At 42.4% G+C, this 15598-nt stretch overlaps 1 protein-coding gene across 6 annotated transcripts in view; it reads left to right on the top strand.

Annotated features, from left to right (window-relative positions):
* Nucleotides 1-15007, top strand: part of Fbxo38 (F-box protein 38) — a 46773-nt gene extending 31766 nt beyond the window's left edge. For 2 of the 6 annotated variants that reach the window (XM_021150554.2, XM_021150553.3), the window contains exons 13-22: nucleotides 464-583; nucleotides 1867-2046; nucleotides 3449-4198; nucleotides 7910-8010; nucleotides 8216-8318; nucleotides 11039-11205; nucleotides 12283-12428; nucleotides 12986-13089; nucleotides 13438-13551; nucleotides 14650-15007. In XM_021150554.2, coding sequence (XP_021006213.1) covers nucleotides 464-583; nucleotides 1867-2046; nucleotides 3449-4198; nucleotides 7910-8010; nucleotides 8216-8318; nucleotides 11039-11205; nucleotides 12283-12428; nucleotides 12986-13089; nucleotides 13438-13551; nucleotides 14650-14828 — 1964 coding nt within the window. In that variant the 3' untranslated portion in view covers nucleotides 14829-15007. The remainder of the gene's footprint in view (nucleotides 1-463; nucleotides 584-1866; nucleotides 2047-3448; nucleotides 4199-7909; nucleotides 8011-8215; nucleotides 8319-11038; nucleotides 11206-12282; nucleotides 12429-12985; nucleotides 13090-13437; nucleotides 13552-14649) is intronic. The other 4 variants (XM_021150556.3, XM_029471863.2, XM_021150555.3 and 1 more) reach the window with 4 other exon arrangements.
* The last annotated feature ends 591 nt before the right edge of the window (nucleotides 15008-15598 follow it).

Genomic DNA, 15598 nt, shown 5'->3' with positions numbered 1-15598 from the left:
ATTAATGCTTTTTGCCATGCATCAATCAATAGATGACAGCCTAACCTCAAGAATGTCCCTAAGAAAGGTAGAATTTGAGTTTGCATTCTCAGGATAGCCTGGATAAGACAGCAGCTAACCCGAGGCTCATTGTTCATAAGATGATCACCACCATCAAGCAGATACCTTAATGGAGACAGCATCCAGCTATCCCCTTCAGGGAGGAATACGGTCTTTTGTCTCAACTGTGACTTTTTCCCTGCTTTCATCTTACATTGGTTGATGAAGTAATCCTTTTCTATCTGTGATTTCCTTTTCTGTTAATTAGCTGGTTATTTCTTTGTCTCTACTGAAGCAGTTACAGGCTGCTCTTGTAAAAGCAGGCCTTACCATGACAGAGTGTTCTGTCCTCAGCACTGCCACAATCTTACACGCATTGTAGATATTTGTGTTTTCTTTAGTTTCTACTTTATTTTTATTTAAGCGTTGAATGAGATGGAAGACATGGTCCAGGAAGATGGAGAACTGGTAGCCGAAAGTGGAAATGGTATGCCAGCTCACAATCGGGAAGTTGTTCCTGTGGATGCTGATGAGGAACAAGCAGGTAACTGTGCCAGTCTTTGTACATCCATCCTTAGGACATTAGAGTCAAGTGTAATGGAGTAGGAAGTGCTGAGAACAAGCTCTGCTGTGTTGTCTGCTGTTCACTATTTAGAATGGTTAGAAATCATGGCTAGTCTCTGTGTCTCATGCATCTGTATCTTAAGTGATTGTTTCCTTTGGTTTTGTTTTTTTCTTTTCTTTGTAGCTGCAGCCACCAACTGCTTTTTCTTATTTCACTGTCTCATGTGTGGATGTAGAAAAAGAAAGCACTCAGATTGTTGAGAGAAATAACCCCATTAAGTACATTTCTGCTTGTATGAGTAGTGTTCAGTGCACACAGCAAGGTGTGTGTGTATGTGTGTGTTGTCTGTGTGTCTGTGTGTCTGTGTGTGTGTGTGTTTGCATAGCAAGAAGTCATAAATGTGAGAGGTTAGAGGAGAGGTGTGAAAATGAAGTGAGTAAATGCCCGTTTATGGAAGGCCCACAAACTTTAAAAAAAAAAAAGAAAAAAAGAAATGTGCTTGTACTCTGACCTCATTTCAGAGGGGAAGAGGGGCAAGGCCAAGGCTGCTCTGAGTGAGTAAGTAGACCAGAGCCTAGTCTCTGACTCCATGGCAGGATAGTGCTGTACGCCTTTAGATGCCCCTGACCAGCTCTTTGCTTTATGATGAGAGGTTAGAACGCAGCACTGTCCTTCCTGGTTTGCTGTCACGGTACCTCGTTACACATGCAGTCACTTACCCAGCAGACTCACTGGGTGTCAGCTTGCCAGGCTTGTACAGTGTGACGTGGAAAGGCAGACACCAGGTCCCTTGCAGCTTGCATTTTGTTAGTCATACTAATGTCAGTCACTCGTCAGCATCAGGTCAGAAGAGCGGAAGGTCTGAATTTGTACCCGTCCACTACCAAAGGCAACACGAGGTCCTCAAGTTAGGCCTGCACTCTCCACCCACTCCATGCATTCTGAGCTTTATCTTCTGTGCTTTGGCTTATGTATTTGCAACATTGGGAAACTGTGTAGCTTAGTCTTTAAAATACTGCAACTGTATTAGGATGACCTCTTATGCTTTCTGAAATAGTGAAGTTGAGACAGATGTTTTAATCTGCTTCTAGTTGTCATCCTAGTCATAATGTCATCATAATGGCTTTACCTTGTTAAAATGCTGTCACAGAATCTCACCTGAGTGTTTGTTTGACAGAGGCCCATGCACAAAGCATCTCTGTGACCCCAGATCTCTGAAATAGTACTTTCTGTGAGAGGTTTTCTTGTGCTTTTTGTTTTAGGACCTAGTGGTCTACAACGCGTGGTAAAACCTACACCAATTGCTGATCACGATTCAGAGAGCGATGATGAAGAAGATAGTTTAGAACTCCAAGAAGTCTGGGCTCCTAAGAATGGCACCCGGCGTTACTCAGAGCGGGAAGAAAAGACTGGAGACTCAGGACAGTCCAGGGAAACGGCAGGTGAGAGGATGCCCGACTCTGTTTTGCAGTGGAGACTGCAGAAGCACGCCACTCAGTCTCCATGATGTGTGTGCACTGCAGCTTACAGTTCAGCTTACACATCTAGGAAGCAAGGAAGGAAAGGCTCAGCAGGAGAGTGGCCCTACTGCTGCGGAGGAGGAGGGCGGAGAGGTAGAGCATGAGGAGTCTTAGTGGGCCTCAGGTAGCTGTGGCCACTCAACAGCCGATCCATCCTCTGGCCACTTGTAGGCTGGATCCTGTGGCTGCTGCAGTACTTGAGGGGGTCCTGAAGTACAGGAAAGCAGGGCTCCCTTCGTTATGTGGGGTTTGGGTGGTGCTGAGGTTTTGGACCTAGGCCTTTAAAGCACTCTGCCATTGAGCTGTGTCTCCAGCTCCCTAAAATATGTTGGTTTTTTGTTTTTTAATAATTCCTGGCTTCCCTTTCATCCCAGGCAACAATGTATTCTATTTGCCTTACTGAGAAAGCATAGTTGTTCTCTCTCTCTCAGGTTCACAGTTCTTCCTTGCCCAGCTTTTCCTCAGTTCTCAGAGCCCTGCGCTCAGGACTTTTAGCAGCGGATACTTCTTTCAAACTCTTTTGACTTTCACTAAACTGTGTGCTCTTTTCCTCTTTACTCCTTAATGTGTTTGAATGTTCAGTACACAGTTAACACTGTGCCTGAGTCCTGTATAATCTTTATTTTGGAAAGCTCAGGTTTTTTGGACTTACAGTAATTTACTAACCACTGGCTGATTATTCAGTTTTTAGTTCACTCTTTTTAAAATTCAAATAATATACTGTGGCTGAAAAGACGCTTCAAGGAGACTGAAATGTAGCAGGAGTGGGACCAGCTGACTAAGAATTTTTCCTAGAAAATTCATTTTCTAAATCAGGCAACTAAAGTCTGTGCTGGCCAGAAGCCAGCCTTCTTTGCTTATTCTGTCTGTATTCATGGAGCCTTGCTGTGCTGTAGTGACCTTGTCGGTGCTGTGAAGGGTCGGGTTCAGCTGTCCCTAAGAGCCTTTAGTCCAGTTGAAGTCGGGTAGAAAACTTAGATCACAGTGTTTCAGGACTTACTGTAGTGGACTTAGGGTGGGGCACAGCAAGGGACTGCACAGCACCCCAGGCCCTTGGCTGCTGAGGTGGGCCTGTATTAAGGGAGACGTTGGGACCAGGTGACGGGTGCAGGTAGAGGGGGCCGGAAGAGAAGTTCCTTTCAGATCAGATCATGGAGGCTTTATTGGGCAAGCTGGAGAGAAGCACTAGAGATGGGTGCAGAGCTTTGTAGCAGTGAAGGAGACAGTCAGGTGACTATAGTCTCCTGTTCTAGATTTACTCTTGCCTTTTGTCCAGAATTTGTACTGAAATCTTTTCTTCCGGTCACTCTCCTTTTTCTGTAAGCAGTAAGTGGAAAAGGCAAGACTCCACTTCGAAAGAGGCACAACAACTCCCACCAGACGGGCCAGGCGAAGCCGTTTCCCCTGGAGGAGAGCAGCTGTGAGAAAGGCTGTCAGGTCACCAGTGAGCAGATCAAAGCCGATATGAAAGCAGCTAGGGATGTTTCTGAAAAGAAAAAATCCAAGGATGTCTATCCCAGCTGCAGCAGCAGCAGCAGCACAGCCGCCAGCACAGCGGGAAACGCCAGCTCACCCAGCACTGCTTCCCAGAGCCCGGACTTTGTAAGGACGGTGACCAGCAGCGGCTCTTCCGAACCGAGCCCTCCAGAAGTGGATGTATCCAGGCAGTGTGTCTGCTCCCCTGGTGGGTCAGAGGACTCTGAGGCCATGGAGGAGGGAGATGCAGAGAGCTCTGTCTGCCCCAGATGCTGCTGTCTCAGGCCCCAGGAGTCTCAAAGGAGAACTGGCAGGTGTTCTGATGAGGAGCGTCCTTCAACCAGCCAAGCCTGTGTTGTGAATGGCGCGGATGGTACGAGATCCGCCTTTTCCTTTAGGACTCTGCCACAAGGGGGGTCTTCAGGCCCAGCACATGATGAGAGGACTAATGGGAGTGGCTGTGGGGCTACAGGTGAGGACAGGAGGGGGAGCTCCCAGCCTGAGAGTTGTGACGTGCAGTCTAATGAAGACTACCCTCGGAGGCCCCTAACCAGGGCCAGGAGCAGACTGTCCCATGTACCGCTGATATCTGAGTCAGGTATGACAATGCTCCCAGGATTAGCCACTGCAGGGCAGGGCTGGAGGCTGGAGAATGGCCCGAGGTTGTTTCATGAGTTTCCTTATAAAAAGCTAATTGATGGTAAATGATACTCTATTTGGGAGTTCTGTGGATCATAGAAACTTTTAAATAATTTTTAAAAAGTGTTTTGGTGGAAACAGATGTAAAACACTTTGAATCCAGAAAATTGAGAATCATTTCACCTTTAAGAAAAGTTAAACCCTGTGTGTTTGCCCTGAATGCAATTCTGATTCTGATGCCTGAGCCCGCATAGGCATAGGCGTGTTGGTCCACCCCACACTTAGGCTGCCTCGGGAAGACCTAGTGCCTAGGGGAAGTTAGGAGCACGAGGTAGCTGGGCTGATGAAGTTTCCTGTGCGTCTCTGGGCCTGCCTCTGGGTTTTAGTGATTGGTTGTTGTTTTTGTTCTTTCCTGAACTCTATTTTGCTTCCAGCTAGGTTTAGCAGGAGATAAACAGGTAAGTAAGTAGTTGTCCTCATATTATTTAGGTGATGGTACACACATGCACATACACACACACTCAATTTATATCTCTGTTCTAAGATGATCCCTCTTGCTTTTATTAAATTACTAATATACACTAGCAGATAGGAATGGATTTTAATTTTCTCTAAGCATCTCAGTTTTAAAATCTTAAAACCAGTCCCACAACAGAGGCATGGCCTGCTTTTTCATGTACTAAACACACTGAATTTATGAGGCATTAAGCTCACAAAAGCAAGCTTTCTAAGTGTAAGACTTAAGCTATGTGCAGATATTCCTAGTGATTTAAATTCATTTAAAACATGTTGTATTTGAAGATACAGTGTGCTCTTTAATCTCTGATCTGTTATGTAATAAAAATACTTTTCCCAGCTTGAGTTTTAGATGTTTTATGATAGTCTTAAAAAACATATAGAAAAAATGTATAACATGACCATTTTGAAGTTTGCAGCTAGCTCAGTAGCATTGACAGTCACACTTGCACCTGACACCAACATTCAACTTCTTTATCATCCTGAATCTGACCCTCAGCCCTGTCTGTACCGACTGTGAGACTTTAGTTGCTTGGTTTGGGGCTCTGTGAAGTCAGATGCACAAGCTTTCCTTACTCTGTAAAAGGCCTGCCCTCATATGCTCTAGAGAAACAGTCTGAGCTTCTCATTTATTAAATGCCTCTGTTTATGTCCTCTTTAGTTATGTCAGAGTTTGTAATAGCTTTAAGTTGACTGATGAAAACATCTTTCCACACTGAGTCCTATTTGAGAACTATTACGTATGTCGGGTTGTTTGGTGTCTGTCTCTGAAGTTTTTCAGTTGATTTTAGAACTTTTTTTTAACATGAACCATTTATATTAATTGCTATTCTTTGGGGTTCTTTTGGGGGGTCATTGGGGGGTTCTTATTACTTTTTCTGTTTTATTCTCATCTGTCACATGGTCTGACTTTTTCAGAGGTTAAATAATCCCTGGCTAAAAACAAGAAAGATTTCACTTTAACATTTTCTACTGTTTTCCTCATTTTTATTTTTCCATTTGAGATAACTTTTTTTTTAGTGCATAAATTAGTTCTGGATATTTTTTAAACATCATGCAAATGTCCAATTTACTTTTAAGAAGTTTTTCTGGGAAGATAAGAAATCAAAACTTTCTAAAAGTATTTTATTTAGGAAACACATATCACAGAATACCTAATGTGGTTGTGAAAGAGTAGCATTTATTAAAATGGTTCTCATAGTTGCTGAGCTCTTTCCTTGGTACTCTGAGACTGGTCTGATCTGCTTTTTTCCAGAGCCCCTTTAATACCCACGCTTGTAGTGCTGTGTTTTGTTGTCTGTCTGCATGATAGAGCAGGGGCTGCACGCGGCAGGGGCATTGTTTGCCTTTCTCTTCCAGTCTCTTGCACTGTCGTATGCACAGTGTGAGGCCGAGTGAACGATGTGAATGAAGTGTAGTCGCCATGAGGTACGTTGATGCTAGAGAGTACAGAATCATTAGAAGTGGTCCCTGACAGGAAGGAAGATATGAAGAAGACTAGGCGTAGGAAGTTCCTTTTTCCTTGGACGTGTGGAAACGTTTGCTCAAAATCATCTACAAATAAACTGTCGCTTCATTTTATAGCTTTTGTAGAAGACACAAACCAATCCTGTCCGAGTGGAGAGCAGGGGGCATAACCAGAACATGGGCAGCAAAGGGGCGGGGTGGAGGGCAGGCCAGGGAGGGGAGCAGCTTGAGGTCGGGTCATAGAGGAGAAGGCTGAAGACCAGTGGCTGCTGGACGATTGAAGCAGGCCTCTCTGGTTTGTTTGCACTTTGATGATGGCTTGAGGCGTTCTAAGAGGTCTGAATCCTGGTGGTGGTGTCATGTGCTGCCTTTAGCTGGCTTTTGGTCATGGAGATAACTTTTGCCAGAAGTTTCTTCAAGATACGGTTGGATGAATAAAACTACCTCTCACTTTGCCTTCAACAAAACATCTACTTCAGATGTTTGGAATAATAGAATTCTACAGGTTCCAACCAAGAAAACTGTGGTAGGTTAAAAATAACATACTGACTAGTTCTAAGATGTTGTCAAATCCTGAGCCTTTGATACCATTGGCAGGATCTGTGCGTATAGGAGTGATGGTTGCTGAATTGGCATCGGGGCTGTCTGTATTCACTGTTTGCACGTTGCTAGCACACTATTATATTGACAAAAGTGAGGAGATTTTTCAACATAGATTTAATAGAGTGTATGGGTTTATGTTTAGACCTTGCTTTTAAATAAAATTCTATTTGTTCTTATAAAATTTTAGTAGAATAAAATTCAGGCTAAACCTCTCTAGAAAATATTATAGGCCTGGTAACCTAGTGACTAGAACCAGTTTGAGTGGATTGACTCTTAGCATGTACTTAACATCTCTCTGGGCAAGCTAGTTTACCTTCCTTATTTAAACATAAGTTCTGTTGCAGTGCTGTTGTAAGAGTTCAGTGGGTTAATAAAGGAGAACACGTAGAGCAGTGCAGGGCACAGGGCGGGGAGTGCTCAGCACCTGCCGTGCTGAGTGCCAAGGTTCTCAGTCAGTCTTCATTCTACTAAATAGTGGCTGACATTAAAAGAACCGTTGTTCCCTCTAAGTTAACTTTTACTAATATGGAGACAGGCATATTGGGAAATACAGAACGGTATATACTAGTTGGAGGTCCAGACCAATTTGTAAGAACCAAATGATGATTGACTATGACCAAGATGGGACATCTTTCAAACCCTGAAGGCACAAAGGATGTTCTGAGCAAAAACAGGTAGAGTGATGAATGGCTTCAGACATCGGTAGTGGAGACCTGCGGAGTGGAATAATACAGTTCCTGTGAGTTCCAGTGTCAGGAGTGACACATACTCAGCTAAGCAGCAGCCATTGCGAAGGTTTTGTAGTAGCGAGTCACGAGTTGAATTCCCCAGAGGTATCTATAATGGGATGAGTCACACGCTAAAGCCGAGACCATGGATACGATTTGGGAGTCACATGCAGAATGGGATGCTCTCGGTAGGAGGGGTGATTGTGGCTTGGAACAGTCTTTTTCAGAAATGTCACCTAACTTTTTCAACAACCAAATTGAGATTTGGGAGGATAAAGCTTTCATGTGTGACTGAGTATGCTCTATGAGAGGAAGCAAAGAAGGATGCAATTTGGATTTTTTTTTTTTTTTCATAGAAGTTGCCAAAACAAAGCCATGCCATGCCATGAAACGAAAGCGAACTGCAGATAAGTCTACCAGCACCAGTGACCCTGTGATTGAAGATGACCACGTACAGGTAAAGAAGAAAGCTCAGCTGTCACCATCCAGCCCAGTTCATGCAAAGAAATGGACGTTTTAGCTTTCTGTACTGTCCATGTTCTAAAGAGAAAATTTGGTTAACAGCCTCTAGGTTGTCAAAGTGAAAACGCTTTACCCTTAAAGAAAGCAAAGCGTTGGGAAGGTTCCACTCCCTTGTAACTCCTAAACTTTCGTCATTGTAGGTTCTTGTATTAAAATCCAAAAATCTTGTTGGAGTCACAATGACCAATTGTGGAATCACAGATCTAGTACTGAAAGACTGCCCCAAGATGATGTTCATCCATGGTATGTACCTGGGGTTGTATTTCTATAAAAGCATCATGAAACCATTAGAGAATTAAGGCCAAACCAGTTGAAGCAGGCTGCAACTCAGCTACCCAGGAGACTGCGGTTGGAGGATTACAAATTTAAGGTCAACTTGTGCCATACAGCAAGATTTAATCACAGAATTTAAAAGTTTACAAATGAAACTGTGCATATGTGTTTGTCTAGCAACTGGAGATGTAGCTTAGTGTAGAGTGTTTGCTGCTTTGCATGCATGACATCCTAGGCTCAAACCTCCTCAGTAGTGCCAAGCAAGCAAAAGTGAATTCTCCTTTATAGCAGTGGCATTGTTACTTTTCACAGGAATGCTTTGTGCTGTCTTTAATTTTGTCTTTGTTGTATGATTTTCACAGAATTATTCTGTAGTGAGGGTCCCCCTGCTGGAGCTTGGTCCTTTTGTATGCAGCCTCCCCTTGCAAGTTAACTGCCCCGTGGCGTGGCAGAGCAGCTTCATGGCATGAGAGGCTAAAGTCAGCTATATCCCAGCGTGGCTCTGGGCATAGCGGGTAAAGGTGTGGGGAGAGTAGCTGGGCCCCAGTGCTGTGCTGCTCTGTGCTTGGTTATGTGCTGGAGAAATCCTTAGTTCCTGGCTCGTTGTTGCTGCTCCCATCCCATTCTCCAGGCCCGTGCACACAGTTCTGTTTCTACCATATCCTCTCATTTAATACACTCCTGCAAACCTTCCCTGTCCTTCTTTACAGGTCTGTCACAAATATAGGCTGTTCTGATTGAGATTTTAAAGTTTGAGGTGTTTATTATATCCATTTATAATGAGTTTTTTAATTTAAAATTAAAATTTTTATATCCCTATTTTAAAAAAAAAATAATCTAGGCTGGGGTTGTGGCATACACCTTTGATCCAAAATAACCAGGAGGCAAAAATAGGCAGTACTCTGAGTTTGAATCCTGCCTGGTCTACACAGCGAGTTCCAGGCCAGCCAAGGCTACACAGGGAGATCATGCATCAATGTGTTTAAAAAAAAAAAAAAAAAAAAAAAAAAAAAGATCAAGATCTGCCATAGTCCCTTCCTTAGACAGATTACATGTCGTGTGTTCATTTTCTTAAGTAGATAGAATATTACATAATTATGGTTACATCATATGGCATTTGTTTTTGTTAAAGGCAGTGGCGTGTGTGTGTGTGTGTGTGTGTGTGTGTGTGTGTGTGTGTACACAACATGGCACAGGGTGTGACCACTGGAAAACACCTTATACAACCAGGCATGACTCACACCTGTAATGTTAGCACTTAAGAGGCTGAAGCAGGAGGATTGCTGTGAACCCAGTATCAGCCTGGGCCACAGAGCAAAACCTTTTTCTCAGGGAAACATTTCACAGATACAACTTTCTGCTATGTTAGTATTGCAGAAATGGTGTTAAAGCACATTATTTCCATTTTCCATTTCCTGTGGTACTGATGATAAGCAAAGAAATTTCATGAATTCCATTAAAAGGCACCTTCCAAACCTACCATAAAATGGGAGAATAGAAAAAGAACAGATCAGTCCTCTCCTGAATCCTATAGGATGTCAAACTGTTCAAGCTGCAAAATTTTGAAATTTTTTGTTTGTTTGTTTTATTTCAGCCAACAATTTTCCCATAGAATATCTAATCAAGTCACTACCTCCTTTTTGAGTTTCTTGAAACAGAAAGCTCCGAAAGGTGCACATTAGACTTGTGCTCCTGACTGTGGCTCAGGACTCCACTGTCTGTGTCTGGGAGTCTGAAACAGCCTCCCCACGCTTCTCCTCTGTCTTCCTAACCTACTGATGGGTCATGTGTCCTCAGGTCCACTTTCTGCCCTTGAAACCAAGTTGTTCAGTTCAGCTTGTCCCGAGACAACAGAGTCTGAAGGCAGGCTGCTGGCACTGTTTAGACATGGAAGTTAGTTCCAGGGTACAGTGTTCTGGAAGGCGATAATGCTTGCGTTGAGGATCTTGTAGAAGATGCCTTTGTGAAAAGTTTAAAAGGTTGAGCAATTCAGCCTTGTGGTTTTATAATCACATCCATTTAATTCTCTCTGAAGTTGAACTAGCCAATTTAAACCAAGGAAGAAGCAGGCTGGGTTGCAGTTGGTAATTTAGTTAAGTGTGGTGAGTAGCAGACACTTTGCTCTGACTTCTGTCTGCTGGGTTGAACTGGAAAAAGAATCATGTTTTAGATAACCATTCAGTAGATCTTGCCATAGTACTAAAATGGAGAGCCAAAGATTTTAGAAACCACAGATTTCTGTGCTTTTTCTCAAGATACTGTTCCTATATTGTTGCAGGAATTAAAATTAACTGTTCAATTCCTATCATTAAATACAAGGTAATATTTGTGAATTCTTCCAGGAGTGACCTTTAACTATACAGTCATGTCACATTCCATAAACTTAATTATTAAAGAAATGGTTCCTGGGAAGTTCATATTTGGGCAGGTCAACTTGTAGGACTTAATTTCTTTAGTAGAAATTGCCACAGTGGAGGCAAGGAGGGCCTTGATGTCCCTCTGCCATGAGAGCTGCTGACTTCTTCTGAACTTGAGTCATGTTGTCAAATCATAACTGCTGTGTGTGGCCAGGGCAGTAGCTGTGTCCAAGCACAATGCCTGTGCTGCTATTGTTCCAGAGATGCTTCCAGAACATGCTCTCACTCTCACATCAATTATTTATTTATAGAGCTTATTGTTTTATTTTATAGCTACCAGGTGCAGAGTACTGAAGCATTTAAAGGTAGAAAATGCACCAATTGTAAACCGATTTGACTATGCACAGTGCAAGAAACTAAATATGGACCAGGTACTTGACCAAATACTGAGGATGCCTCCGGAGAGGAACCGGATCATCTACCTGCGCCCAATGCAGCAGGTAACAAGCTCTGCCTTTTAGGATAAGATCCGCATCGTGCTAACGTTTGTTTATTTGGTCCGTTTTGTTCAACTCTCAGAAATGATTCTTTAAAATCTCTGGAGTTTTTATAACCGAGCCATGTTGTCCTGTCAGTATTGCTTTTTAAAGCTTTACTTCTAGATCTTTAGGTATTGTTAGCATTTACACAGTACTCATTCAGCAAGCGAGAAGTTGACTGTTGACTAAGAATATGTGCTCAGATCACAGACTTCCTGGTTCAGATTCTGCTTTGACATAAAGCAAGTTCTTTAACTTTTGTTTCTCAATTTCTTATATGTAAAATTAGAATTATACTTACAGTCTTGTGCTATTTTAATTAATATATATAATATACTAGGACAGTTGCTGGTGTTTCATAAGCAATAGTGTAACTGTAGTAAGTTAAGTATATATGTAGGATAATGCTTGTTGCTAAAAGGAAATATTAAACATCTCCTGGATTCTGCAACTAAGACCCTTAAAATCAGTTCATCAAATTCATAAGTGTCTTAATACTCAAAACTGGTTCCCTGCTTACAAATGACTTGCTCTAGGAAGTTTATCTTTCTCTAAAGGAGTTAAGCTCATTCCCCACTGAAAGCAAGAAGATGCTGTAGAGCTAGAGGGGAAAGGCAGCCATGAGAGTCCTGGCAATGCAGAATCCACAAGGAGGCACAAAACACACTGTCCTTAAAACCTAGCAGTCATTCTGTTAGGACTGACCTTCCACACTCAGTTCTGTAGTGCAGCCTGTGATGACACCACTTAAGGCCATCTCAGAAGATGTGGAGTGGCTGGAGATGAGTTCCCGCGTCGGCCCCCTCTGTCTTAACAGCTCCTTTAAAAGCAGTTAGGGAGAGGAGGGAATGGCTGAGTCAGCCGTGTAGGGAATTTGCTGTCTTCATCCAAACACGGCAGGCTGTACTCTGGGACAGAGCTTGTTACTCCATTTTCACATCTGCCAGGGCTTTCAAAACAGCAGCTTTTCAGGGTCTTGGAGACAGGTGTCTCAGCCTTAATTGTAGCGCAAAGACTTTTTTCTGGTGCCATCCCCAGGTAGACACGCTAACTCTGGAGCAGAAGCTCTTCAGTGGGCCCTACCCCTATCACATCTGCATCATCCACGAGTTCAGCAATCCTCCCAACGTGCGGAACAAGGTGCGCATCCGCAATTGGATGGACACGATAGCCAACATCAATCAGTAAGTGGGCCCCAGTGTCCTTTTTCTCTCCAGTTGGCACTTCCTGGGGTCACACCCTGGTTCTATATGTTAAATGACTGCATTGTAAAAAGCTGATGAAGAAAATGACACTTTTAAAAGCATGTATGTATTCGTGAAACATTTTATTCAAACTCAGAGGAGAAATTATAGACACTACACACGTTTTACGTTAACTCTTGGGCCGTGGAGGATGGAAAAGAAATTGAGTTAATGGCAGTTTTGAGAGTGATGTTTCACTTTTCAGAAAAGTGGTTTATTCTTTTGTCAGACAAACACTGTACTAATTATCCACAACATAGAACCCATTTGCTCAAAGACTTCCTGTTTTCTTTCCTTAAGATGACTTGAAAGATACTAAAGACTATCTTAGACCTGATTAGACTCATTCTCCAGTTGAGGTGACTGGAGCTGTCAGAGATCTGTCCGGCCCGAGATGGTCAGGAGAGTCTAAGCTGAGGAGCCCAGACAGGTGCTTTTACCCAACATTCCAGGTCATGGTCTATTTACTTGATTTTTTTTTTTCCTGTTGCCTCCAGAGAGCTCATTAAATACGAATTCTTCCTGGAAGCCACTCGGACTGAAGAGGATTTAAAGAAGTACCCTAAGTATCCCTGGGGGAGAGAAATCTACACGTTAGAGGGTAAGATTTACCTAGACTGTAGGGCTAAATTGTAAGCTGTGAACTAGGTGGGAGGGCACGGGGGATGGGGGATGGAGGGTCTTAGCAGTTATCGGATGAATGAGAGGTTTGCATCCCTGCAAGATGCAGAGAGTGGATACATATTGGTGTGTCTGTGGATCTTTACCATCCCTAGAATAATCAGAATCTGTTGACACACAAAAGGTGAATGAAGATGAAGAGGTACAGTTAGAAATGACTTTGAAGGCCGCTGACTCAGGCTCTGTATCTAGCTGTACCTGCTTGAGGACAGTTTGCCGAGTCGGCATCCCCATACTAACGAGACTTTCCCACCTGTGCTCATTTCAGGTGTTGTAGATGGAGCGCCGTATTCCATGATTTCCGACTTCCCTTGGCTGAGGTCACTGCGGACCGCAGAGCCCAACAGCTTTGCCAGATACGATTTTGAAGATGATGAAGAGAGTAAGTATGACCTGATTTGACTTGTGTTCTCTAGATTGAATCGACTGTACTATGTTAAATAGTTAATATTTCATTTATAAATTAAGAATGATGCAGAGTTTTGGTTTAGTTTCCCTTAATATTTTAACATGTCCTGAAAAAGGCTTGGCTACAACACTGTGGCTCTAATACGTGTACATGAGATACATAATGAGTCTAACATGTTTACACAGTGGGTCTAATGTCTACATGATGAGAATTCCTTCATATTTTCCTATTTTTTTTCTTATATGTGTGTGTGTGTGTGTGTGTGTATAGTGAAGATTTAACTTTGGACTCTGAAAAGCACATGAGCCAATTATAAAACTGTTTATGACTTTGCTTGTTGACATTTCTACAGCTTCTCATGTCTGTAGCCCAAGCCTTGCACAGAACACCTAATCCCAGTTGCTAGAATTGCATTTGACATGCCTGAAAATCACTGATCTTTGCTGAAGAATTTATAAGCATGATATTTCAGAGTTGCTCAATTGTACTAATTATTTGCTTGTTTCTTAGGAGTACTGTTTTAATTGGTAACAGCTTATTGTGATTTAAATAGAGAAATTAGGCGATGCTTTTAATAGACTTTCTTGAAGTGTTAGCATATTTCTATATTCACTTATACATAAAGCTTTGAAACAAATGCTTGTAAGGAGGTAGATTTTTTTTTTTTTCTTTTTTTTTTGGTTTTTCGAGACAGGGTTTCTCTGTGTAGTCCTGGCTGTCCTGGAACTCACTCTGTAGACCAGGCTGGCCTCGAACTCAGAAATCCGCCTGCCTCTGCCTCCCAAGTGCTGGGATTAAAGGCGTGCGCCACCACGCCCGGCCCAGGAGGTAGATTTTTTAAACTACTTAATTTCTGCATAATTTATGCCATGGCACATTCTTTTTACCTGGAGACTTTGATGATCTCTGCTCTCCTTGGCATCAGATCTGATATAAAACTGCAATCATGAAGACAAATTTCACGAACTATTCTTGCATCAGCAACAGGACATAGTAGTGTATACTAGTGTTTCATGGACCAAATGGTTCTAATCACCATGACTCACTCTCTCCTCTCTTCCCATTTCCCAGGCACCATCTATGCTCCTCGAAGAAAAGGACAGTTGTCTGCAGACATTTGTATGGAGACAATAGGAGAGGAGATCTCAGAGATGCGCCAGATGAAGAGGGGCATATTTCAGCGAGTAGTGGCAATTTTTATCCACTACTGTGATGTCAATGGAGAGCCAGTTGAAGACGACTACATTTAAATAGACTTTTCCTGGCTCTTCTCGCCCAGAGCAGCCAAGAGTCTACACAGGAACCTTGGGCTTGGAATTGGGAGGCCCTGGCTCAGTTTGTTATATAGGAAATATATAAGGAACATGGAAATTGTATACAAAGATTTATATATAGAAGAAATATACAAAGATACTTCCAAATGTAACATCTTTATATCCTATGTTTATACATCTTAATTTAAAGACGTCATTTGAAGGCAGGCAAATCATTTAGCAGTGGTTGTGTTCTTTTCCTGACTTAGTTCTCAGTGTCAGGCGACTGAGCCTATTGCCTCTGCTCCTCACCACGTCCTTCAGTCTGTGCCTTTTTCTTCTCCAGCAGAGCTGTTTGAGTCACCCTCCTAAAGAGTGTTGTATCTTGTGTGTTTTTGTTACCATGATGCCAACTAAACCCTTAGTCAGAGAAGATTATGTTTCTGTACTAAGATGTGGCTCTTCTTTTTTTTGTGTTTATATTTGACATATTCATTTACATGAAACAATTGACAAACTTAAATAAATTTGAAGGGCAAATAGAGAGTTTCCAGAGCATTTCTAGTTATTTATTTCCACATTCAATTGTGTATATGCTTTATCTTGAACATAAAAATAAACATTTAGTAAAAACTTTATTCTTGCCATGGACTTGAAACTTGCTATTTACAGTATCAAATACTCCACAGAGAAGCAGTGTATAGCTGAGTCTAACTCAGTGCCAGTGTCCACCCTCTGATCCATTTTAACCGTGTGGTCATTAGATG

Source organism: Mus caroli, unplaced genomic scaffold (genome assembly GCF_978045245.1).
Source record: "Mus caroli unplaced genomic scaffold, Mus_caroli_1 scaffold_19, whole genome shotgun sequence".
Lineage (NCBI taxonomy): Eukaryota > Metazoa > Chordata > Mammalia > Rodentia > Muridae > Mus > Mus caroli.
Note: the sequence above shows the minus strand (reverse complement) of the source record. Positions and strands in the feature narration are given on the sequence as shown.